Genomic DNA, 27,642 nt, shown 5'->3' with positions numbered 1-27,642 from the left:
GAAAATCAAAATTTTCCATTCTAGCCTCTGTAACTTTGTGTCAGTAAGGCCTAGAATCAATCTGACACTTGTATCTGAAACTAGAGAATCACTTCTTTCCAATGAGACCAGGCTCACCCCTGTGTGTTAAAGTATGTGGGAGCTGTATCACTTTTTGTTTTGTATACAATTTCGTCCGATCGTTCGTGTGCGATAACAGGTTAAAAATAAACATTGTTACAAAGCAGCTTTACAGAATAATAAAACTGAAGAATAGAAATGACAAAGTTTAAAATTAAATTAGATTTGTAAAGTTCGTCGTGACAAACTTTGATGTTGGCTTTGACGGTGCAAGTATTCGCAAAGGCCGGTGCATTTTGGAGGCGAGTGGACAGAAAGATTGTGAAAGCTACTGGACCGCTAGGGTGCCAATACTTTTGGAGGTGAGCGGACATAAGCATGTGACGTGATCCGAATACCCGTGGGGCAGTTCCCCTCATTGTGCTGAGTGTTTTGATGTCACATGTCCATGTTGTGCAAATTTTTAATTTTGCTTGTTTTGGGGGTGGGGCTACATGTGACATCACGTGGTGTCGAGTGACATCACCAGAATACCCGGTGGGGTGCCAATACTTTTGGCAAAAAGTGGGTTTGGACATTTCATGTCAATACTGCAGTCATTATGGGATTCTACTTATTATACTGCATAGAACAGTACATGCAATTCTTAATGTTGGATGTATTGTGTGTGTGAGAGAGCTTAGAGGACTTTTCGGAATTCCATATTCAAGTCTATGGGATGTTCGATCGTCGACTATGGGAAAACCAAAAATTCTGTCGGAACTCCGAAATAAAAACTTCGTCCGGAGTAAGGTCCTAAAGAACCTGTCCGAGTTCAGTGTAAATCGCTCGAAAACTTGCCGAGTTATAAACCTCAAAAATTTATAATTGAAGCCTATGGGAAAAAGGCTACTTTGAGCTTCCTTCCCGGGAATGCCGGAATTCCGATCGCTTAGAAGAAAAAAAGCAACAAACTTCAGACCAGGGTCTACGACATATCCGAATTTGGTGCATGTGGCTCGAAAGAGCTAGGCTGCATTTTTTAAATAAATTTTTGTCTAATAATAATAATAATAATAATAATAATAATAATAATAATAATAATAATAAGCTTATAACGGAAATCAGAATGTTGGCTTCTACATAATTAATATTTATCCCTAATGAGGAACTGTAAGATGAATTCATTATACTGGTTCTGTCAAATAGTTGGCTTCATTCATTCATTGGGGAAAAACCTGGAAGAAATCATTACTTCTTCTCAAACATTGTGAATGCAACATGAAAAAACATCACAAACTGTATTATTTCTTGGTCAAGACCCACACCATCTTTAGTAAAAGCAATGCCCAAGACCAAGAGAAGTCCAAGTACAAATACTAATAAACCTGACACAAGTCCAAGTGAATACAGAAGACGTCTCGTAACTCATAGGACTGAACCAGTGTAATTAGCTCACAAGTGTAAAGTGAGTGAATGGACTGAGAATACAAAAATACATTTATACTGAATCTTTATATTTTTATGTTAACATTAATATAAACACTAACATATTTCACTCAGTAACACATTTGAACGTGCTCGTGGCTGCAGCAGGACTTTCACACCTTCGTTGTGTTTTAACATAAACAGCTCCATCATGCAGTGTAAAGCTTGAGAAACAAAACTAACACGTTCACCAGCACACACTTCCTTTATTTCAGGGACTACAGCAGTCTGATGGTCATTACACAATAATTCTGTCATTTATACACATTATTCTTTCTGTGCTGTAGTTAGAGAGTCTAGTTTAATGACCTGTGTATGTTTTAGTGCTCCAAACTGAGGAAGTGTGTGTTTCTGACTAAAACTGGTCCATGTGACCATCAGAATACATGTTACAGCTAATAGACCAATCAAATCAGTCCACAGCTTCAAATCATCCAATCAGGTGTGAGTCTGGACCTGGTTTTGTACTGAACACACAAGTTCATTAGATCACTTGGTGTGAACAGGAACGATGATCAGACTCTTTGTCGCTCTTTGTGCTCTTTTTTCTCTCTTCACAGCTGGTGAGTAACTTTCTGAAACTTTAATGTAAAACTATAATATTTTATATTTAACTCATTTACTGACATTAAATATTAAACATTTTTACAGTGAAAACTTCTGACATCAAGGAGATTGACGTGATAACAGTAAAGCTTGAAGAAGATGTAACTATGGAGTGTAACACTAGCGGTATCATAAAGAAAGATGATGTAGTTTGGTACAGACAGATTTCAGGAAAATTACCTCAGTTTATTGCAAAACCATACAAGAGCGAATTGGGCTACAAATTTGTTGAAGGATTTAATGATGCTCGTTTCAGTGTTAGTGTAAATGACAATACATTTGATCTCAATATTAAAAAAACAAGAGAAGATGATGATGGAGAATATTTCTGTGGAGAAATGCAAGGAATTCTAGTGATGTTCACATCTGGAACACGTCTGCAATTTAAAGGTAAACAGTTTTACTTTGATAACCTGCTAATTCCAGATCAACACTTTAACCAGAATTATGTCTACATATGTATTAAATGTTGAATATTTAACTTTATTTCTATTTAGTATTATATCTGTTTATTTTCTCCTTTTCTGATGTATTTTGTAAAAATACATCAAAACAAGTAAGAATTTGGCTTCCTTTCATTTTGAATGTAACAAATATTTACTGTTTCACTTTATGCATATTTTGTATCATTCCATGTTATTCGCTGTTTTTCTTATTAATCTGTAAAGATAAAGAGACGACACACCGTAATACATCTGGAACTACACACGGAGTTTCAGCCATCTGCAATGAAACAAGTAAGATCTTTAAAAACTACATTTATTTAATGTCTGAATTTATTTTTTTTGCAGATTTATGATTTATTGTTTGTTCCACAGCAATTTACCAAAACAACACAAGTCAGTGTACCATAAAACACACACAACTGCACACAAAAAAATAAACTTAACATAAACTTTTAACCAATCAGAATCCAGAACTGAACGATTCCTAAGAATAATTGTGTTTCTCCCTGTAGGTGAGAGCTGTACTGCTAAAATGCGTGTGTTCTTCTGGCTCTCCATTTCAAGAATCGGAGTTCTCATTGTTACAGTTATTATAATTACAATATGGTACAAGGTTTTAAAGTCAAGATCTTAAACTTGATATAATTGTCTTTTCACAGTGGTGTGTGTGTGTGTGTGTGTGTGTGTGTGTGTGTGTGTGTGTGTGTGTGTGTGTGTGTGTGTGTGTGTGTGTGAGAATGTTCATTTACACTGATCTAGAAAACTGGATTAAAAACTAATGTCTGAACTGATATTGTTCAGGATTTGCTTTGATTCTGCTGAACCTGAAGTGCTTCATGTACAATGCAATAAAATTAGACTTTAATAAGATCTTCAGAGTCATCATCATTTTTTCTTTTTCATTTACTTAACATGATTGCAAGAAGATGTCAAGTCCAAAGAAAATCATTCAAATTGTTGCAGCATGAAAAAGTGTTGAACCCCTTAACCTCTTATGGACCTCCTCCAATGCCTTGTTGTCATCTACAGATAAGACTGTTTTCTGTTTACTGGACTATCCTTTGATCTCACTTGTAATGGACTTAATGCCTGTTGGGTATATATAGCTCTTGGAAGCTTAAAAAAAGTTGTATGTATGTATGTATATATATGTGTGGCTTGACAAATTATGGGATGTGGGTATGTTAACCTCTTATGGACCTCCGCCTATATCCATTGTCCAACAAAAAGTGGTACAGCTCCCACATACTTTGACACACAGGGGTGAGCCTGGTCTCATTTGAAAGAAGAGATTCTCTAGTTTCAGATTGATTCTAGGCCTTACTGGCACAAAGTTACAGGGGTTTGAATGCAGATTTTCCTGTCCGCCTGGGTTGTTTTTCTGATAAACTGATTAATCTTATTTTTCTGGAACATGTTAGGGACAAACCAACAACTGAGAGTCATAGCCACATGTCATCACTTGTCTATCACTCTGGTGTGAAAACAGGCCTGTAACTTGACACCCTGAGCTGTGAGAGGGACAAAAGGTCAGGGATTACGCAAGAATTCTTCTGCGCATCCAGTTCACGCAGACACAGGCAAAGAATGTAAGGCATGTCATATACCGTTGGAATCGTCTGCTTATTGGCTAAACGGCTGTATAGGTCCCAGCCCATTTCATTGCTATTGGAAGGAGTAATTGTCAGTCAAAGGCGGGTTCCCAAAAATTAGGTCATGCCACCATTGGCTTCTCAGCCGTCTATCTCTGCCATACAAGCACCGATTGGCTCAAATGAGGGCTTATTTGATTCGTTAGGACCTGGGCTATAAATATGACGTAGACTTTGAATTTTTGAATATCCCAATTAGGAGTTAGAGTGGCAAAACGAGATGATGGCGCACTTCTGTTTCCAGTTTTCAGAACACTAACTGAATATTTGCGGCGCGACCAGAGCGTTTTGGATTAAAAGACTTACAGATTTCAATTCCTTGGACCTGTGTGGACTTTTGTGGATTATTTGTGTTGGAATATATTACCCCAGTGAAGAAAGAGACGTGTCTAAAGATAAGGGAAAAACCGGTCTAGCGCCACCTAGGTCAGTTTTGTCCGAAATTTTTTTGTAATTGTATGAAGGCTGTGAATCATATTGTGCTTTGTGTGTGGGCTTAAAAAATTATTGAGAGTATAAACTTTACTAGGTAAATAGGTTTTTTCGTGTTTTTGGAGGATTTGATGCTTTAAAGTTGAATTGAAGCTTGTTTCTGGGTCATCCCCTAGTGGTCACTTCTACTTCCGTGCCGTGTACGGCACGGGGCCCGTAAAACATAAATATGTTGAATACAAATGATGCAAACAACAATAGAAATGATTCCCCCCTTGTAATTAATATAGCATGAACAGTGCAAAGTAGCTGAGTGTTATAGTGTATGTGGCAAATAAAGGCCTCTTCTTACTACTGTATCTGCCACCATGTGGTGATCATCTGCTAACTCAGTTAATCATATTCTTAAAATGCAGTGTTTCTATCATCTGAATCATGTAAAAAGTAACTGAAAGGAGTCGAGTATCATCATCTCTGGTGATCAGCACAGTCACATAACTGTTGTTTAGTGTAAGCATTACCTAATTGTGTTCACTGGTACTATGTTCCGTTTCTTTTTTGTTGCCCCCATTCCTCGCTCTTGCGAGACCACTCCGATGATGTCACGCGAGATTGCTTTACTTCCCCTTTTTTTTCCATATAAGGAAGCGGCTCACCGGCGTTCGGTGTGGAGAGTTAATGGCGATAGGTGCACCTTTGTAAGGAGTGTTGGTCTTTTTTTGTCTGGATTATCAATTTTTTTTTAGTGTCTGGAGACTCTCTGTGGAATATTCTTCACGGATATTGGATTATTCACCTGTGAGGACACTAGTACACCCATCCATAAACCGGACATTTCACTCACTGAGGACTTAAAGGACACTTCACGCACACATACATGTATTTTTGTATACATGTGTAAATAGTAATCTTGTATAATACAATTTGATTTGGTTAGATTGGTGGTATGTCTGTCTGCTTCCTGGTAGGGTATTTTCTTAGGGAGTGGTGCCCCAGGTATTAGCGTACGGTTTGGTGTAAATTACACGTGGACCGTTACATAGTGGTGGCCCGTACGGGGCCCGAACCCATGACCTTGGCGTTATCAGCACCATCGGGCTGTACCAATTCCGCTCCATGCCCTTTGGTATCAAGAACGCTGCTGCCACATTCCACAGGCTCACAGAAATGGTCCTGGCTGATCTGAGAGGGAAGATCTGCTTTGTATATATTGATGATATCATAATATACTCACCATCATTAGAACACCATACCCAACATCTAAATGCTGTATTACAAACACTGAGTCAGGCTAACCTCACGTTAAACATGAAGAAATGTCACTTCTTCAAAAGGCAGCAGAAGTTTCTGGGCCATATTGTCACTGAGAGAGGAGTGGAGGTCGAACCAGAGAAAACGCAGGCCGTCACACAATATCCACCTCCTGCTGATCTCAATGCACTGCAACGTTTTCTGGGTTTGGCAGGCTTGTATCTTAAATTCATCCCTTATTCCACCTCAGAAAAGGAGTGTTTAGCAGTGGTCTGGGCTGTGGAAAAGTGGAGACATTACCTGGAAGGAAGGCAGTTTGACATTTTTACAGATCACGCAGCTCTGACTTGGGCCTTCAACTGCCCCAAAACATCCTCACGTCTGACCCACTGGACGCTCTGCCTTGAACAGTTCTGCTTCCAGTACACCATAGGAAGGGCTGTCTTAATCTGTGACCAGACGCTTTGTCCAGAGTATACCTACCTGAAAAGGTTAAGGAGACACCCTGTTTTCTCATAATACCTTCTAAGTATACCTCTGGCATCCCTCACACCCTGGATGAAATAGCTAAAGCACAAGGCAGAGTCAGTAACATCACCCATCTGCTCATGGCTGAGACAGGGTCCAGGATCAGCAAGTTACCTTTGAGGTCTGCCACAGGGTGCTATGTTGCCGGATTCCTTTGAGGAACTATGGAGAGAAGTTCCAGTTAGTTCCAGTTAGTGGTCCCTCAATCTCTAGTAACCGGCTTTCTGCATTACTTTCACGAAAACCCTCTAGGAGGACACCTGGGTAGGCTGAAAACTCTGCTGAGGCTGTTGGACATAGCTTGGTGGCCGTCTGTCCACAAAGATGTCTGGAGGTACATCAAGGGCTGTGATCTCTGCCAAAAAAACTCAAAACCAAGCAGCTTTCTGCAAAGCACCCAGGTTGAGAAACCAGGCCACATGCTGGGGATGGATTTAATGGGGCCCTTCCCAATAAGCAAAAAACAGAACACATACCTCCTGGTAATAGTGGATTATTTCACTAAAAATGTAGAGATGTTTCCCCTCAGAGACAGTAAAGCACAAAAAATAGCTAAAATACTCAGGGAAGAAATATTTACCCGTTGGGGGGTTCCCAAACATCTTGTCTCAGATAGAGGCCCACAATTCACCTCCAGTATCCTCTCAGAACACTGTAAGGCATGGGCAAGCATCCAGAAACTCACCACCAGTTACCACCCACAGACAGATCTGACAGAGAGGATAAATCGGACATTAAAAAACACGATAGCATCATACGTCGTCAGACTATACCATCAAAACTGGGACCAGTGGTTAGCAGAGTTTCGCTTTTTAAAGAAGCGGCTCGCAGGCGTTTGGTGTGGCAGTGGTGTTTTTTCGCATCTGGAGACTCACTGTGGAATATTCTTTACCTGCATTGGATTATTCACCTGTGAGGACGCTATCACACCCATCCATAAACCGGACTTCCTATCACGTCACTACATCCGGTGAGACTGTTCCAAATAAGGACATTTTACTCACTGAGGACTTAAAGGACACTTCACACACACACATAATTCACTTATTGGGTTTTGGGTATTTTTTGTATGTATTTGTAAATAGTAAATTTTGCATAATGCACTTTGATTTGCTGATATTGGTGGTGTGTCTGTCTGCTTCCTGGTAGGGTACTTTACATAGAGAGTGGTGCCCCAGGTATTAATGTACGGTTTGGTGTAAATTACACGTGGACCGTTACACAGTTAAATATCATATTCTTAAACTGCAGTGTTTCTATCATCTAAATCATATGAAAAGTAACTGAAAGGAGTCGATTAGTTGTTAATCTTCACTAAGTAGCAGGAGATTTGTTCGTTCCTCATTTTACCAGGATGTTTGCTCATTCTCTGCTATGCCATATGATCATGAATATGTTAAAGATAAATTTGACTTTGTCCTGTTGTTTGTGTTGCATAAGCTCCTTTAACTCTGTTTTTCTGTGTGTCTTAATTGTTTTTGTGCCTTTGTGTATTGTATCAATGCATGGAAGTGACCAGTCTAAACCAATTCCTAATAATTGGTATGATTGGTATGGTATTTTTGTTCCAATTTTTCCCTGGACATTGCTTGTAGTTTGTTCTGACAGTCATGAGTGTTCATCATTATCCCTAGAGAAATACAGTCGAATGCAAAAGTTAAGGAACCCCTGACAATTTCCATGATTTCATTTAGAAATATTTGGGTGTTCCCCTCCTTGAACCGCCACCTTATTGTGGTGGAGGGGTTTGCGTGCCTGAATGATCCTAGGAGCTATGTTGTCTGGGGCTTTCTGCCCCTGGTAGGGTCTCCCAAGGCAAGCAGGTCCTAGGTGACAGGCCAGACAAAGAGCGGTTCAAAAACCTCTTACGAAGAATATTAAAGCAAGGTCTGTGACGTCGCCCGGTATGGCGCAACTGGGGCCCCACCCTGGAGCCAGGCCCGGGGTTGGGGCTCGCATGCGAGCGCCTGGTGGCCGGGTCTTACCCCACGGGGCCCGGCCGGGCTCAGCCCGAAGGAGCGATGTGGGGCCTATCTCCTGTGGGCCCACCACCTGCAGGAGAAACCGTAAGGGGCGGTGCAATGTGGATTGGGTGGCTTTCGAAGGCGGGAGCCTCGGCGACCCAATCTCTGGACATGGAATCTGACTCTATGGACATGGAATGTCACCTCGCTGGGGGGGAAGGAGCCTGAGCTGGTGCGGGAGGTTGAGAGATACCGACTAGATATAGTTGGGCTCACCTCCACGCACAGCTTGGGCTCTGGAACCCAACTCCTCGAGAGAGAGAGAGGCTGGAATCTCTACTACTCTGGAGTTGCCCACGGTGAGAGGCTGCGGGCTGGTGCGGGCTTGCTCATAGCCCCCCAGCTCAGCAGCCATGTGTTGGAGTTTACCCCGGTGAACGAGAGGGTTGTTTCCCTGCGCCTTCAGGTCAGGGAGAGGTCTCTCACTGTTATTTGTGCTTATGGGCCATATGGCAGTGTGGAGTACCCTACCTTCTTGGCTTCGTTCTACTGGAGGACTTCAATGCTCACGTGGGCAGCGTCAGTGACACCTGGAGGGGCGTGATTGGGAGGAACGCCCCCCCAACCTGAACCTGAGTGTTGTTCTGTTATTGGACTTCTGTGCTAGTCACAGTTTGTCCATAACGAACACCATGTTCAAGCATAAGGGTGTCCATCAGTACACATGGCACCAACACCCTAGGTCGGAAGTCAATGATTGACTTTGTGGTTGTGTCATCTGACCTCCTGCCGTATGTCTTGGACACTCGGGTAAAGAGAGGGGTGGAGCTGTCAACTGATCACCACCTGGTGGTGAGTTGGGTTCGATGGCAGGGGAGGAAGTTGGACAGACTTGGCAGACCCAAACGTACTGTGAGGGTCCGCTGGGAACGTTTGGCAGAATCTCCTGTCAGAGAGATCTTCAACTCTCACCTCCGGCAGAGCTTCAACCAGATCCCGAGGGAGGCTGGAGACATTGAGTCCGAGTGGACCATGTTCTCCACCTCCATTGTCGACGCAGCCGCACGGAGCTGTGGCTGTAAGGTCTCCCGTGCCTGTCGTGGCGGCAATCCCCGAACGCGGTGGTGGACCCCGGAAGTAAAGGATGCCGTCAAGCTGAAGAAGGAGTCCTTCAGCCCGGGTGGTTGCTGAGGCAAAAACTCGTGCCTGGGAGGAGTTCGGTGAGGCCATGGAGAAGGACTATTGGTTGGCCTCAAAGAAATTCTGGCAAACCGTCCGGCATCTCAGGAGGGGGAAGCAGTGCCCTGCGCACACTGTTTACAGTGGGAGTGGGAATCTGCTGACTTCGACTGGTGACATTCTCGGACGGTGGAAGGAGTACTTTGAGGATCTCCTCAACCCCACCAACATGTCTTCCAGTGAGGAAGCAGAGGGCAGAGGGCTCGGTTGTGGACTTGTCGATCCCCCAAGCTGAGGTCACTGAGGTAGTTGAGAAGCTCCTTGGTGGGAAGGCAACGGGGGGTGGATCAGATTCGCCCTGAGTACCTCTGCTAAGGGCTGTCTGGTCCCTATATGACCGGAGCAGGAGTTTGGTTCGCATTGCCGGCAGTAAGTCAGACTTGTGCATGTCCCAGTGCATGTTGGACTCCGACAGGGCTGCCCTTTGTCACCGGTCCTGTTCATTATTTATATGGACAGGTTTTCTAGGTGCAGTCGGGGGCCGGAAGGAGTCCGGTTTGGGACCACAGGATTTCGTCTCTGCTTTTTTGCAGATGATGTTGTCCTGTTGGCTTCTTCAAATCAGGACCTTCAGCATGCACTGGGACGGTTTGCAGCTGAGTGTGAAGCACCTCCAAGTCCGAGGCCATGGTTCTCAGCCAGAAAAGGGTGGCTTGCCCCCTTCAGGTCGGTGGAGAGTTCCTGCCTCAAGTGGAGGAGTTTAAGTATCTTGGGGTCCTGTTCACGAGTGAGGGAAGGATGGAACAGGAGATCGACAGGCGGATCGGTGTATCTTCTGCAGTGATGTGGTTGATATACCGATCTGTTGTGGTGAAGAGAGAGCTGAGCCGTAAGGTGAAGCTCTCTATTTACCAGTCAATCTATGTTCCTACCCTCACCTATGGTCATGAGCTTTGGGTCATGACTGAAAGGACAAGATCCTGGATACAGGCGGCCGAAATGAGTTTCCTCCGCAGGGTGGCTGGGCGCTCCCTTAGAGATAGGGTGAGGAGCTCAGTCACTCGGGTGGAGCTCAGAGTAGAAATGCTGCTCCTCCACATCGAGAGGAGTCAGCTGAGGTGGCTCGGGCATCTGTTTCGGATGCCTCCTGGACACCTCCCTGGGGAGGTGTTCCAGGCATGTCCAACCGGGAGGAGGCCCCGGGGAAGACCTAGGACACGCTGGAGGGACTATGTCTCTTGGCTGGCCTGGGAACGCCTCGGTATTCCCCCGGAAGAGCTGGAGGAAGTGTCTGGGGAGAAGGGAGTCTGGGTGCCCCTGCTTAGACTGCTGCCCCGTGACCCGGCCCAGGATAAGCGGTAGAAAATGGATGGATGGATGGATATTTGGTTGTTTAGGATCAGCAATTTCATTTTGATCTATCAAATAACTGAAGGACACAGTAATATTTCAGTAGTGAGATGAGGTTTATTGGGTTAACAGAAAATGTGCAATATGCATCAAAACGAAATTAGACAGGTGCATAAATTTGGGCACCCCAACAGAAAAATCACATCAATATTTAGTAGAGCCTCCTTAAGCAGAAATAACAACCTCTAAATGCTTCCTATAGCCTGTAATGAGTGTCTGGATTCTGGATGTATTTTGGACCATTCCTCCTTACAAAACATCTTCAGTTCAGTTAGGTTTGATGGTACCATATTTGCTACAAAAGGGAACACCAGTCCCATCTTATTGTGGTAATAGTTTCTCTTCTGCTGCAATGATCAATGTCATGTGCTTCTTTTAACAACATTAAGAGCAAGGATATGGGAGCTACCCACTGACCTTCTCCATTTCATCATGTATCTGAGTCTGGATCTAAGCGCACACCTCTTTTCCGCCACATTTCTACCTCTTAAGAGTTAGCTGTGCTTTGGGCATCTCTGACATTTTGTACTGTCATTTCACCTGGATCTGGTTCTGGCTCACCTGCAAGCATCATTACCTTCACACACTGTTCACCAACTGCTGCTTTCTTTGCCACCTTCTGCATTACCATGGGTGGCCATGGAACCATTTATATGCGGGCCTTACATTTGACAATTGCTAACTCAATGGGCAACATTATAGCATATAGTAAGTCTGAGATTGCTGGACCATGGGTGATTACAGATCTGTCAGCTCTCTGATTCTTCAGCACAATTGTGTTGGCCAACTTCAATTGGCAACAATGAGCTATTAGCAGGGTTGATAGAAATGCACCTTTTGATTGTCACCTCCGGGGCTGGCAATATCACCTTTTTTACTGTGTGCCGAGCATTTGTCATTCCAAATGCTTGATTGGTTAATAGTGCATGCCTTGCAAGTGAGGTGTATAATGTTACTAGATGACCCATGGTGAGAGTCGATGCTTCTTTGTACGAGAAGGACGCCACTGCTATGGCACGATAACAAGGAGGCATTCCCTCTTCTACTTTTTCTAGTGATGTGCTAAAATAAGCTACTGGTTGCTTACCTATTAAATGATGTTGCTGTATTAACACTGCAGATGCAAAACCCTTCCTCTCTGATACATTTAAATGGAATGGCTTTCTGTAATTAGGGCTAGCCAACACTGAGGCAGAGGCCAAGTTATTTTTCAATGGATCAAATGCAACTTGTCCATCAGCTGTCCATTTTAACTGTGCATTTGGTTTTGTTTGGTCTGCCATCTTTATCATATCCCTAAGAGGTTGTACTTTTAGAGGAAAATCACATATCCATAGTCTACTAACACCAGCCATGAAAAGAATTATCAACATCTGCCTTACCGCCTTATCGAGTGGCTCCCTCTAGGACTCATCCCAGATATTCTACCTCTTCCTGCTAGCCTCCACTCATCTCATATGTCCATCCATTCTTCTTCGTTACACACATTCTCCTCTTTCATCAAACCCTTTATTGATGTCCTTCATCTCCTGTTCCATCCTTTCTGGATGGTGCCAACTTACTGTGTTCACTTTCACACCCACTCTGCTCTGAACCTGGGCCTCTGTCTCTTTGTTCCAGTTGTCGCTCACACTGTGGAAAAGGAGTGCTGTGGGATTGAAATCATCATTTTGGTACACTTTACTTGGTCCCATTCCACTAGTCCCTGCACCTCTTTCTTTTATGATAGTGGCAGCACCACCTGGCACATTTCAAACTCTTCCAACAGGAATCGTAATACTGGACTTAGTATTTTTGGTGTACACACCTCTCTTATTCTTTCACTCCAACTTTCAATTGGAAACTCACTACACAATGCCTCAAGTCCTTTAAACCTATTTAGTGCTTGTAAGTTCCTTTCAGACTGCCACTTCTCTACACCGTATTCATCACGATACGTTCGCTCATTGAACAAGTATGTTCTTATTCTATGTTTTTCTATTTCTACATTCACCTCTCCCATTACCTTTTGGAGGTTCTCCTCTATTACCACAACAATTTCATCCACCATCTGCCTTCTCTCTTCCCCATTTCTCACTTAAATATGTTTAATCTTGCTCCAGTCACTCCAAAGAACAAAATATACAGCAGATAAAGTGTATTTTGCAATTACATAACACCCTTAAGCTACTCATGGGGGCCCCCATCCCTACCATGCAGACCTTTATAGTATCTTTCAACAGCGGTATCTAGGTACACATAATTTTAAAGATATTTCACTTGCCCATGCAGTCCTGGGTCTTCTGGTATCTGCAGGAATCTTCCTTAAACCACTTGCTCGTACATCCATTTCACAAGAGGATATCATCACATCTGGTTATGCTACTTCCACTCACAAATTGCGGTATCCATGAAACTTCCTTTCACAAACAAATGTACTACTTCTATTGCACTCTTCTGCTGCTTTTCCACCGTTCAGGATTCCCTACTCGAAGCCAGCAGCTACAAGCTCCTTGGGGCCACCCTCTTCACAGACCACAGGTATAACCATTCACAGACTTTGAGAGTAACAGGTGTCTGCTTATGTTATTTTAATGTGGCCGACCTCTGCAGTCTGCTGGGATGAGCAGTCCTGGGATGCTGGGATGAGATTCAGGTCACAGCCTTATGCCAACCTGATAGATACCGGGTTATGGCACTAATAAATATGTCAGAAGTCAGAGCCATATCAACACATCTGTGGATAGATTGGTGTCTCAGCCAATTACCAAAAATTCTTCAGTTGAACAGCCAAATAAAAATTATCAAAGAAAAAAGGCTCAGTCAGGCTGTCTCTATTTATGCTCTTTATCCTTTAGGTACTTCCTTTTATTAACTTTATACACTCTGTAAACTTAATTCTCATAAAATAAAAACCTCCCCCAGGGTATGTCATGCACATCAAAATGGCATTAAAACAGTGCCAGAATCAAATTTCAAAATAAACAAATACAGTAGCTAGCGTGCCTTAGCGGATGGCTAGCATGACGTAATCTGAGAGAGGAATTTCTTGATCCTGGCATGCAAGTTCCGCTTGAAGTGCCGGGTTTAATCATTCACAAATTGATAGCCTTAAAGCCTACTTCGTTCCAACTTCTCTGAGTTGAGGGTGTGGAATTTCACAGCATATTCAGTGGCAGTGTCTGTCATCCAGTGTCTTGATAGCACTGGAGTAGCTGCACAGAGATGTCCTATGGGGTACTCAAAAACCATGTGCACCCAGAAGTCTGAGCATCAAGTCTGTGAACACAGAAGTGACTGTGGTGGGTCAAAAGGTTCAATATTCATGCGATTGTTCCCTCTGGCGGTTCAGGGAGGGTGATGTACATGCCAGTGTTACAAAGTGTGAGTCTTCTTTCACATTTTTTAAATAAAGCATTTAATTTATTTTGCTTTACAGCCACCTGTTTCTTCCTCATCGCTTTCTTTTTCTCCATTGTTTCTTGGCCATTGCTCAATACATCTCCACTTTAATTTTCTTTTCCTATTTCAACTAGCCACTTCTTTCCTGTGGGTGGGCCACTGCATCCTGCATTTTATTTTCTCTTTGATCTGACCAGAGTAAACCCTGCATTGTCTGTGATCATGTGAGTGTTGTCTGTACCTTTGCACTCAACAATACTTTGACTATTAGCTGGCTGTGTGTTCTGTTCTGTGTTTCATTAATATTCACTTGTGGGTTTTCTTTTCCCGTTTCCATGTGATTTGTTTTTGCCTCAATGTATTTTCTTCCTTCATGACCTCTTGTGTTATTTTCTTGCTTTATGATTTCTTCCTGCCTCCTTGTTTGTGCACTGTCCTCTTTAATGTTCTGTTTTAAATTTCACTCCTGACCAACACCCAAAAACACTTCAAGCTTCCAGAAGTTTCAAAAATGACAAAATCCTCTTCGTTGGCATTTACTTTAAACGTTATGTTCATATCTTTATCACTGTTGCACAGTAAAGCATTTAAATATGTCTTCTGTAGGAGACAATGTGGCTAAACTCAGGGTCTTCACATTATCAGTATCAGTTTTACTGGTGACACTGGTTCAGCAAATCTAGAAAGCTGTTTGCAAAATACACCATTATCTCTGAACGGAGGCATCTTAGACTGAATGATTTTTTTCAAGGGGTACAAAGGCAGTAAACTTAAATAAAGTAACAGGAGAACTACAACACAGACTCCCAGTTTCAGCTTTTCAAATCTTGTCCACAAATAGGACGGCTTCTCCCCGATTCATTCATGCTTCTTATGGCAATTAACTTGGCTACCTCCAAAGCGCAGTCCTCAATGGAGCACACAATAGTCAGGAACAATATAAAGCAGTGCTTTCAGGATCGGTTAGTAAGCAGGCCAGAAGACATGACACCAATAGCATCAGCTACAGCGTCCCATGCACACAAACACACACACACACACACACACACACACACACACACACACACACACACACACACACACACACACACACACACACACACACTCAATTCACACACCATACAGTGTAAAGAAAATAGCAAAGATAGAGTTTTCACTCACACCTGCACCACAAGCTTGCCCATCACCCATCAGTCTTCTTGTAAGAAAGCATTACTTCTTGTCAAACTTTATGTACGCAACATGAAACGACATCAAAGACATATACAACAAAATCAACTAAGGCAAAAATATTTTTACAAAAATGATTCTTTATTTTATGATGTTCACATTAATATAAACACTAACATATTTCACTCAGTAACACATTTGAATGTGCTCATGGCTGCAGCAGGACTTTCACACCTTCATTGTGTTTTAACATAAACACCTCCATCATGCAGTGTAAAGCCTGAGAAACTAAACTAACACGTTCACCACACACACTTCCTTTATTTCAGTGACTACAGCAGTCTGATGGTCATTACACATTAATTCTGTCATTTTTACACATTATTCTTTCTGTGCTGTAGTCAGAGAGTCTAGTTTAATGACCTGTGTATGTTTTAGTGCTCCATACTGTGTAAGTGTGTGTTTCTGACTAAAACTGGCCCATGTGACCATCAGAATACATGTTACAGCTAATAGACCAATCAAATCAGTCCACAGCTTCAAATCATCCAATCAGGTGTGAGTCTGGACCTGGTTTTCTACTGAACACACAAGTTCATTAGATCACTTGGTGTGAACAGGAACGATGATCAGACTCTTTGTCGCTCTTTGTGCTCTTTTTTCTCTCTTCACAGCTGGTGAGTAACTTTCTGAAACTACAATGTAAAACAATAATATTTTATATTTTTTTCATTTACTGACATTAAATATTAAACATTTTTACAGTGAAAACTTCTGACATCAAGAAGATTGACGTGATAACAGTAAAGCATGGAGAAGATGTAACTATGAAGTGTAGCATTAGCAGTGACACAAAGAGAGATATTGTAGTTTGGTACAGACAGATTTCAGGACAATTACCTCAGTATTTTGCAAAACCATACAATAAAGAATTGGGCTACAAATTTATTGATGGCTTTAATGATGATCGTTTCAGTATTATTGTAAATGACAATAAATTTGATCTCAAAATTAAAAAAACGAGAGATGATGATGAAGGAGAATATTTCTGTGGAGAAATGGAAGGAAGTGTAGTGAAGTTCACATCTGGAACACGCCTGCAATTTGGAGGTAAACCGTGTTATTTGGGTAAACTGCTAATTCCACATAATCACTAAGATTTATACCCAGAATTATGCGTACATACATAATATGCATTAAATGTTGAATATTTCACTTTAATTATATTTAGTTTCATTTATGATTATTTGTTGCTTTTCTGATTTGTTTGTAAAGATAAAGAGACGATACACTGTGACACATCTGGATTTACATTCAGAGATTCAGACAACAGCAGTGAAACAAGTAAGAGCTTTAAGGAATAAATTTAATTACAGTCTGAAGTTGATGCTTTTCTTTTGCAGGTCACGATTTATTCCTTGTACCAAAGCAATTTGCCGAAACAACACGGCTAAACCAATGTGCAATGAAAAAAAATAAATACCAAAAGTAAAAAAAATTAAATAAATTAAAACTTTTTTTTTATATTAGCTCTGACCAGAATCCGAAACTGAACGATTCCTAACAATAATTGTGTTTCTCTCTGTAGGCGAGAGCTGTACTGCTAACATGCGTGTGTTCTTCTGGCTCTCCATTTCAAGAATCGGAGTTCTCAGTGTTACTGTTATTATCCTTACAGTTTGCCACAAGGTTTTAAAATCAAGATCTTAAAATTGATGATTTGCTTGTCTGTGTCGCTCTAACTGTATTTTCCAGTACAAGACACTTATTTAGCTCATTCTTGCTCTGCAATTCCGTTTAAACATCTTGTGCAGCAACACGTGTGTTTATATATATATATATATATATATATATATATATATATATATATATATATGTGTGTGTGTGTGTGTGTGTGTGTGTGTGTGTGTGTGTGTAACTTTCCCTGTATATAAAATTTATAAGAAAGCACAAGTGTTAATTACAATATGCTACAAGATTTTAAAATCAAGATCTTAAACTTTAATAATTGGCATTTAACTGTTGTCTGTGTCGCTCTAACTGTATTTTCCAATACATGACATTTATTTTTTTGTGCTTTTAGCTCATTCATGCTCTGCAATTCCGTTTGAACATCTTGTGCAGCAACGCGTTTGTTATATACAGTATAAATATATATATATATATATATATATATATATATATATATATATATATATATATATATATATATATATATAAAACTTTACCTGTATTTGTGTGTGTGTGTGTGTGTGTGTGTGTGTGTGTGTGTGTGTGTGTGTGTGTGTGTGTGTGTGTGTTTTATTCACATTTAGGCAGGACGAAAACTAGTTTAAAAACAGTAAAAAATGTCTGAGCTGATATTCTTCATGGTTTGCTTTGTAGTGTTTCATGTATTTTGGCATTGCTTCACTAAATAATAAATTTTGCCTTCAGTGAGATCTTCAGTGTCAACATCATTTTTATTGTCAACATCATTTATATTTTACACTCAGTTCTTTGCGGAACGATATAACATTAAATACAGCAAATCAACATTTTCATAAATGATTAGAAATGTTACAGGGAACAAAAATTTCTATTGAATATAATCAGTAAAGAAAAGAAAATTATTTTAAATTGTTGAAGAATGAAAATATTTTAAAGATGTCCTGCCACATGTATTTCATTTCTTTTGTGGTAATGTCTGAAGTATACCATGGACTCTGTAACATATTTTGTGGAAAAAATGCCTTGGTTACCTTGTTTCAAGCCATTCTAGTGTGGTATAGAAAGCCTGCAGGAAGACTCAGCTCGATTTGCGCCAGTTCTCATTAAAATTCAATGAGCTATGCTGCTTGGCTCCAATTGGCTAACCGCTAGGATATGAGAGTATGACTATTCATTCACCCAGCGCAATAAGTAGCCTAGGGAGAGGGGCGTTTGCCTGTTCTTGTTTTGCCTTTGTTTATTTCTAATTCTGTGTTTAGTTATTGTGTGTTAAAGTTTTCGCTTTGTGAGCTCTTCCATACAGTTATCGATGTATATGCTGTGACTCGACTCACTTAAGTAAAGTTGGCCCCATATTCCCAGATTCGAGTTTCCCGAGTCAATAGCTCCTGAACTAAAGGGTGTTACTACACAAATAACACCTCTTTTTTATCTTAGTAATGGAGAGAGGCAGCTAAAACCAAATTTTTCTCAAAATCGGCTTTCCTCCACGGTGGACAAAATACACAAGACTCTATGTGCAGACAACTGAGAAACAGATTCCAAGGGACCGTCTGCAAAGTGCAAAACCCGAAAAGCGAATACTATCATCACATCATCACTGATGTCCCAATACATGTACTAAAACACTTATTTGGGAGAAATCTCTTTTTCTTTATTTTTTATGATTTTTCATAAAATTAGAAATCAATAAATTGACTATTATGGAAATTATATTCAATAGCTTTACTGTAATACACTGTACTGTCACCAAACTCAGAACACACATCACTGATGTCCTGATACATGTACTAAAACACTTATTTTGGGGAAATGTCTTTTTGTTGATTTTATATGATTTTTCATAATTTTATTGATTTGTATTTATTATGAAAAATCATAAAAATAAACAAAAAGACATTTCCCCAAAATACATCTTGTACTATATCAATTAGGACATCAGTGATGTGTGATCTGAGTTTGATGACAGTACACTGTATTACAGTAAAGCTATTGATTTTTTTATATTATGAAACATCATAAAAATTAAACAAAAAGTCATTTCCCCAAAATAAGTGTTTTAGTATATGTATTAGGACATCAGTGATGTGTGTTATGAGTTTGATGACAGTACAGTGTATTACAGTAAAGTTATTGAATATAATTTCCATAATAGTCAATTTATTGATTTTTTTATTATTATAAAAAATCATAAAAAAATCAACAAAAAGACATTTCCCCAAAATACGTGTTTTAGTACATCAATTAGGACATCAGTGATGTGTGTTATGAGTTTGGTGGCAGTACAGTGTATTACAGTAAAGTTATTGACTGTTTTTTGTATTCGCTTTACGGGGTTTGCACTTTGCAGACGGTCCCTTGGAATCTGTCTCTTCGGTGTTCGCACATAGAGAATTATGTATTTTGTCCAACGCGGAGGAAAGCTGATATTGAGGAAAATTAGGTTGTAGCTGCATTGTAGCTGCCTCTCTACATTACTAAGATAAAAACGAAGTGTTATTCGTGTAGTAACACCCTTTAGCTCAGGAGCTATTGACTCGGGAAAATCGAATCTGGGAATATGAAGCCAACTTTATTTAAGTACTCGACTCTCAGTTTAACGCTGCCTATTCCAGTCCTTCTCCGATACATAGTGATTGGGACCAGGTTAGTTTGTCACGTGACTCACATTTCATCACGCAGAGTGAAACTGTTTAGACACACTAGGTTACGAGCTAATGCCAATCATTTGTACTTCTGTTATTAGGCAGCGTAGTTAGTGGCGTTCTATGCTGAAGATGTTTCCTTCCTGTTTTCTTTTGTTAGCTAAGTATTTGTACCTGAGATTTAGTCGATGTGTTTGTTTTATTGAGTTCTTTTCTTTAGCACCGCTCTTGTCCCTCACTTTGTTATCATTATCTTTTGTGTTTGTATATAGTTTGTAAATACACACTTTTGAGCTTAATTTTGGTTCACTGATTATGATTCATCTTTACTAAAAAGCAAAACCAGACTCCGCTTCTGTCTCTGCCTGTTTACTTGAACACACACCACGATTCACTGATAGAACGGAGGTTTTCTTTAACCAACATTTTTTTTTTTATTAACTAAATTTTCACGTGTTACGTCCAAATCCTCTAGACCCATAGCGAGACGTAACACAGCTCGTTTAGCCATGGATGTATCATTTTACACCAATTCAACACTTGTTTGTATATTTGTAATCACACCCCCAGTGTCACCCATATGAGGATGGGTTCCCCTTTGAGTCTGGTTCCTCTCAAGGTTTATTCCTTGCCACTGCTCAGACTTGCTCATTGGGGATAAATACATACATACATACATACATACATACATACATACATACATACATACATACATACATACATACATACATACATACACACTGTGAACTATGCATATCTTAATTTTTTTTTACTATATTAATTCTCTATATTTCTCCTTATGTTTACCTTCTGTTCTATGTTAATGTTCTGTAAAGCTGCTTTGAGACAATGTCTATTGTAAAAAGTGCTATACAAATAAACATGAATTGAATGTATCTGGATGGTAATTTAACCATTCAAGTAAACCATCAAGCATTTTGAAATGTAATAAAATGTATTTGATGCAATTGTCTTCTGACATTTTCACTTTTAATTTGGCTAGTGGCCAAATGTGTGTAGATGACAAAAAGAGCGATACCTGCATTTTTTTCAGAGTCCTGCTGCATAAATCTTCATTCACATGAATGGGCCTTCCGAGGTCTGTTAAATCTATATAATTAGGCTATATAATAACTGCAGTGAATGGCAACAGATTTTCTGCTTTTAATTCACGTCTTTCATATCATTCTGCGAGAGATCTGAGCTACACGATCCGAGCTCACTGAGCTACACGAATTCTGTGGGAGTGGTCTCAAGTGGGAGAGCTCATGAATAGTAATGACCTCGATCAATTCCACGTCACACTGAGCAGCTTTTCTAACTGACCTGATTTCTCTGCTTATTTCTTTTCAGTGGCTAGAGCTGACCGGGGAGGTAGCAGTTCATTTTCACATTCCAGACACAACACAAACACATAAACACATATTAAAAAATACAAGTAAAAACAGTTTTGTGTGGAAGGGCACCTTCAAGTGAAACGTGCTGAACCCCTTAAAACGTTTCTGTTCAAAACAAACCAAAATGAATAATTTGTATTTATTCACTACCATGTATAATATATTTAGATGGCCTAAAACATACACATATGAAAGCTGTAAATTAATATAAATTTTATGTTGATTTTCTTAGACCACCACACATTTCGATTATTAACTAATTCTGATTAAACAAAAATATCATATCCATCAAATTTGGAGAACTTTATCAGTTTGCCTGACATCATTGTCAACATCCACAACCTGCTTTGTGACTCTGAAGAGCCCTTGCCACTAAGCATATAATTTAGAGGTCCATGTGTATAACAAAAGCAGCACTTTATCTCCTGCTGTAAATTCCCATAGTCAAGCACTTATTTTACATAGGCAGGATTGACATCTTCTTGTGCTTGTAGCAAATTCTCCAGTGATAAATGCTCCAGTATGTGGAGATTTCCACTTAGCTCAATTAGAAATTAAAATCGGCCATGAAACGAAGGAAGAGGAAGCAGGCTTAGTAACCTGTATGTATCAAGAATGTCAGACCGAATATTTGTAATTGTAGCTCCAACTTGACACTGTGTCATGGCTGAGTCTATGTGAACATCAATACCAACATCACTATACATCAAAAGATGTCTGTCCTGGAAGTTGTAAAAGGGCACAAGTGAACTGTAAGCTGAGAACAACTAGTCCTGCAGGACCTTAGACTCAGGAGTGTGGTCCTGTCAAAAAGTGTGCAGAGAGGTCCAGCCTGCTGCATCACAAATTTTGTGGAGGGGAACACACCTGGCTACAGCACTGGAAGAGGCAATAGCCCTGATGGAGTGTGCCCTAACACCCAGAGGCAACAACGCATGCCTCATCTGCCTGGGCGACAGCCTCCACTACTTTTATTGTGGCCGCCAAAGTAGACAAAATGAGAAGGTGACTTATGTCACATGCTTGAATAATGGGTAAAAGTGCTGAGGGCCCAAACGAGGCACAACCAGTGCAGCCTCTCCTGCTTCACTGAATCATGGCACTTTGGGAACATATCCCCCAATTGAATGCAGAATAGCCTTGACCGTACCAGGAGCGAACACTAGGTTGGAGGAGGTGACTTTCCTACCCTTCTCAGGGAGGTCAAGGCAAACATTAAAGCAAATAGTCAGAAACAATATAAAGCAGTGCTTTCAGGATAGGCTAGTAAACAGGCCAGAAGACATGACACCAAAAAGTAAGGCTTTCCCTGCTGAAAAATCCATCATAAACCAGCATGAATTCCATGCTGGTCCAGGCTGGTTTTTACTGGTTCATGCTGGTATAATGCTGGTCAGTGCTGGTATAGCTGGGTGGCCAGCATTGTGTTATCAAGCAAAACGGGCTGGTGTTTGCATATGTGAGGTACCTGGATGACGGCTGCACGGCAGTTGTTTCAACTAGCGAAATTAAGGACTTTAACTATGACTTGTTTGACCAAACTCAGGTTTATTGGGTAGTTATGATGGAAGCAAGACTTCTTTGGGGCACAAATAATAATGCTTAAAGGTATGTAACTTATGCAGTAGCTGTTTTATCTTGGCATTCTCTTGATGAGCTTCAAGAGGTCGTCACCTGAAATGGTCTTCCGACAGTCTTGAAGGAGTTCCCAAAGATGCTTAGCACTTGTTGGCCCTTTTGCCTTCACTCTGCGGTCCAGCTCACCCCAAACCATCTCGATCAGGTTCAGGTCCGGTGACTGTGGAGGCCGGGTCATCTGGCGCAGCACCCCATCACTCTCCTTCATGGTCAAATAGCCCTTACACAGCCTGGAGGTGTGTTTGTGGTATTTTTTTTTCATACTTTTTTGTTATGTACGTATATAATTCCACACGTGTTAATTCATAGTTTTGATGCCTTCAGTGTGAATCTACAATTTTCATAGTCATGAAAATAAAGAAAACTCTTTGAATGAGAAGGTGTCCCCAAACTTTTGGTCTGTACTATATATATATATATATATATATATATATATATATATATATATATATATATATATATATATATATATATATATATAAAGAAAGCTATGTAAATGATAGAAATATCCAGAATGTGTTTTGTTGTGGTCTTGCTGGGATTATACTAGTATCCAAAAGACAACTTATGTTGACCAGCACACCAGCATCCCAGGCTGCTCGGCCAGCACACCAGCATCCCAGGCTGCTCGGCCGGCACACCAGCATCCCAGGCTGGTCGGCCAGCACACCAGCAACAAGCACCTAATGCTGGACCAGCATACCACCATCCCAAACTGGTTGGCCAGCACACCAACATCCCAGACTGGTCGGCCAGCACACCAGCAACCAGCACCTAATGCTGGACCAGCATACCACCATCCCAAGCTGGTCCCAGCATGCAAAACATACCTTATGCTGGACCAGCAATGCTGTTTTTTTAGCAGGGTTTGTCGGCATCAACTACAGCGTCTCATGCACACACACACACACACACACACACACACACACACACACACACACACTCAATTCACACACCATACAGTGTAAAGAAAATAGCAAAGATAGAGTTTTCACTCACACCTGCACCACAAGCTTGCCCATCACCCATCAGTCTTCCTGTAAAAAAGCATTACTTCTTGTCAAACTTTATGTATGCAACATGAAACGACATCAAAGACATATACAACAAAATCAGCTAATACAAAAATATTTTTACAAAAATGAATCTTTATATTTTTATGTTAACATTAATATAAACACTAACATATTTCACTCAGTAACACATTTGAACGTGCTTGTGGCTGCAGCAGGACTTTCACACCTTCATTGTGTTTTAACATAAACAGCTCCATCATGCAGTGTAAAGACTGAGAAACTAAACTAACACGTTCACCAGCACACACTTCCTTTATTTCAGGGACTACAGCAGTCTGATGGTCATTACACAATAATTCTGTCATTTTTACACATTATTCTTTCTATGCTGTAGTCAGAGAGTCTAGTTTAATGACCTGTGTATGTTTTAGTGCTCCAAACTCAGGAAGTGTGTGTTTCTGACTAAAACTGGTCCATGTGACCATCAGAATACATGTTACAGCTAATAGACCAATCAAATCAGTCCACAGCTTCAAAACATCCAATCAGGTGTGAGTCTGGACCTGGTTTTCTACTGAACACACAAGTTCATTAGATCACTTGGTGTGAACAGGAACGATGATCAGACTCTTTGTCGCTCTTTGTGCTCTTTTTTCTCTCTTCACAGCTGGTGAGTAACTTTCTGAAACTTTAATGTAAAACAATAATATTTTATATTTAACTCATTTACTAACATTAAATATTAAACTTTTTTACAGAGAAAACTTCTGACATCAAGGAGATTGACGTGATAACAATAAAGCGAGGAGAAGATGTAACTATGAAGTGTAGCATTAGCAGTGCCGCAAAGAGAGATGTAGTTTGGTACAGACAGATTTCAGGAAAATTACCTCAGTTTATTGCAAAACCATACACGGACAATTTGGGCTACAAATTTATTGATGGATTTAATGATACTCGCTTCTGTATTATTGTAAATGACAGTAAATTTGATCTCAAAATTAAAAAAACAGAAGACAGCGATGAAGGAGAATATTTCTGTGGAGAAATGGAAGGAAGTGTAGTGAAGTTCACATCTGGAACACATCTGCAATTTGCAGGTAAACCGTGTTATTTGGGTAAACTGCTAATTCCACATAATCACTAAGATTTATACCCAGAATTATGTTTACATACTGTATGCATTAAATGTTGAATATTTCACTTTAATTATATTTAGTATCATTTATAATTATTTGTTGCTTTTCTGATTTGTTTGTAAAGATAAAGAGACGATACACTGTGACACATCTGGATTTACATTCAGAGATTCAGTCAGCAGCAATGAAACAAGTAAGAGCTTTAAGAAATAAATTTACTGACAGTCTGAAGTTGATGCTTTTCTTTTGCAGGTCACGATTTATTCCTTGTTCCAAAGCAATTTGCCAAAACAACACGGCTAAACCAATGTGCAATGAAAAAAAAAGTAAATACCAAAAGCAAAAAATAAATAAATAAATAAATAAATAAATAAAATGAAACTTTTTTTTATATTAGTTCTGACCAATCAGAATCCAGAACTGAACGATTCCTAACAATAATTGTGTTTCTCCCTGTAGGTGAGAGCTGTACTGCTAACATGCGTGTATTCTTCTGGCTCTCCATTTCAAGGATCGGAGTTCTCAGTGTTACAGTTATTATAATTACAATATGGTACAAGGTTTTAAAGTCAAGGACTTAAACTTCAATAATTGGCATTTAACTGTTGTCTGTGTCGCTCTAACTGTATTTTCAAGTACATGACTTATTTTTTTGTGCTTTTAGCTCATTCTTAATCTGCATTTCCATTTGAACATCTTGTGCAGCAACGCGTGTGTTATATACAGTATATATATCTATATATGTGTGTGTGTGTGTGTGTGTATGTGTGTTTTATTCACATTTAGGCAGGACGAAAACTAGTTTAAAAACAGTAAAAAATGTCTGAGCTGATATTCTCAAGGTTTGCTTTTTAGTGTTTCATGTATTTTGGCATTGCTTCACTAAATAATAAAATTTGCCTTCAGTGAGATCTTCAGTGTCAACATCATTTATTTTACACTCAGTTCTTTGCGGAACGATATAAAGTTAAATACAGCAAATCAACATTTTCATAGAGGATTAGGAATGTTACAGGGAACAAAAATTTCTATTGACTGTAAACAGTAAAGAAAATGATTTTAATTTGTTGCAGAATGAAAATATTTTAATTGAAAAGTGCTGAACCCTTTAAAACTTTTCTGTTCAAAACAAACCAAAATGAATAATTATCAGTTTGCCTGACATCATTGTCAACATCCACAACCTGCTTTGTGACTCTGAAGAGCCCTTGCCACTAAGCATGTAATTTAGAGGTCCATGTGTATAACAAAAGCAGCACTTTATCTCCTGCTGTAAATTCCCATAGTCAAGCATTCATTTTACATAGGCAGGATTGACATTCTTGTGGAGATTTCCACTTAGCTCGATTAGAAATTAAAATCGGCCATGAAACGGAGGAAGAAGAAGCAGGCTTAGTAACCTGTATGTATCATGAACTTCAAACCGAATATATTTAATTGTAATTGCAACTTGACACTGTGTCATGGCTGAGTCTATGTGAACATTAATACCAACGTCACTATACGTCAAACGATGTCTGTCCTGGAGAGAACAACTAGTCCTGCGGGACCTTATACCCAGGAGTGTGGTCCTGTCAAAAAGTGTCACACCTGGCTAGAACACTGAAAGAGGCAATAGCCCTGATGGAGTGTGCCCTAACACCCAGAGGCAACAACGCATGCCTCATTTGCCTGGGCGATAACCTCCACTACTTATGTTGCGGCCACCAAAGTAAACAAAATGAGCCTATTTTAAGGCTTTTGCCGGCATCAGCTACAGTGTCTCATGCACACAACCACACACACACTTACACACACTCACACTCACAGATACACACACTCAATTCACACACCATACAGTGTAAAGAAAAGAGCAAAGATATAGTTTTCACTCACACCTGCACCACAAGCTCACCCATCACCCATCAGTCTTCCTGTAAGAAAGCATTACTTCTTGACAAACTATATGTATGCAACATGAAACATCAGTCTTAAACAACAAAATCAGCTGTTTTTTTTTTATAAAAATTAGACTTTATTTTATGATGGTCACATTAATATAAACACTAACATATTTCACTCAGTAACACATTTGAACGTGCTCGTGTGTCACGGTTGAAGCGCCTGACTCGCCTCCCGATAGTGTTAATTTCGTCAGACGAGACGAGACGAAATATGGTCGTCAACAACCTTTTTTTTTCATGACTAAGACAAGACAATGACGAGACTGCACCACTGCCCGAAAACGCTGACTAAGACTAAATTAACATGCATTATTGTTGACGAAAAAAGACGAGATGAAAATGTTTTGTATAAAATAAAAACTAAGATAAAATCTCTCTTCATTTTTGTCTACAATTGTCTCTGCTTTTTCATCAGCTGTTATGCCTTTAAAATATTCAGAACAAGTTTGTGGCTTCGCGCTGTTTAGCGTGTGCGTAGAAAGAATTCGTCCACACACCGCTCGATAAAATAAATAAACAAGATTTGTAAAGTTCGTCGCAACAAATTTTGATGTTGGCTTTGACGGTGCAAGTATTCGCAAAGGCCGGTGCATTTTGGAAGCGAGTGG

The 27,642-nt window shown here is 40.1% G+C and overlaps 1 gene segment (V, D, J or C); it reads left to right on the top strand.

The window, feature by feature from the left end:
- Positions 1–1,190: 1,190 nt before the first annotated feature.
- Positions 1,191–3,449, top strand: LOC113643335. The segment is given in 4 exon segments: positions 1,191–2,090; positions 2,179–2,523; positions 2,802–2,870; positions 3,092–3,449. Coding segments are annotated over 4 exon segments (588 nt in total).
- The last annotated feature ends 24,193 nt before the right edge of the window (positions 3,450–27,642 follow it).

This window comes from Tachysurus fulvidraco, chromosome 16 (assembly GCF_022655615.1).
Source record: "Tachysurus fulvidraco isolate hzauxx_2018 chromosome 16, HZAU_PFXX_2.0, whole genome shotgun sequence".
Lineage (NCBI taxonomy): Eukaryota > Metazoa > Chordata > Actinopteri > Siluriformes > Bagridae > Tachysurus > Tachysurus fulvidraco.
Note: the sequence above shows the minus strand (reverse complement) of the source record. Positions and strands in the feature narration are given on the sequence as shown.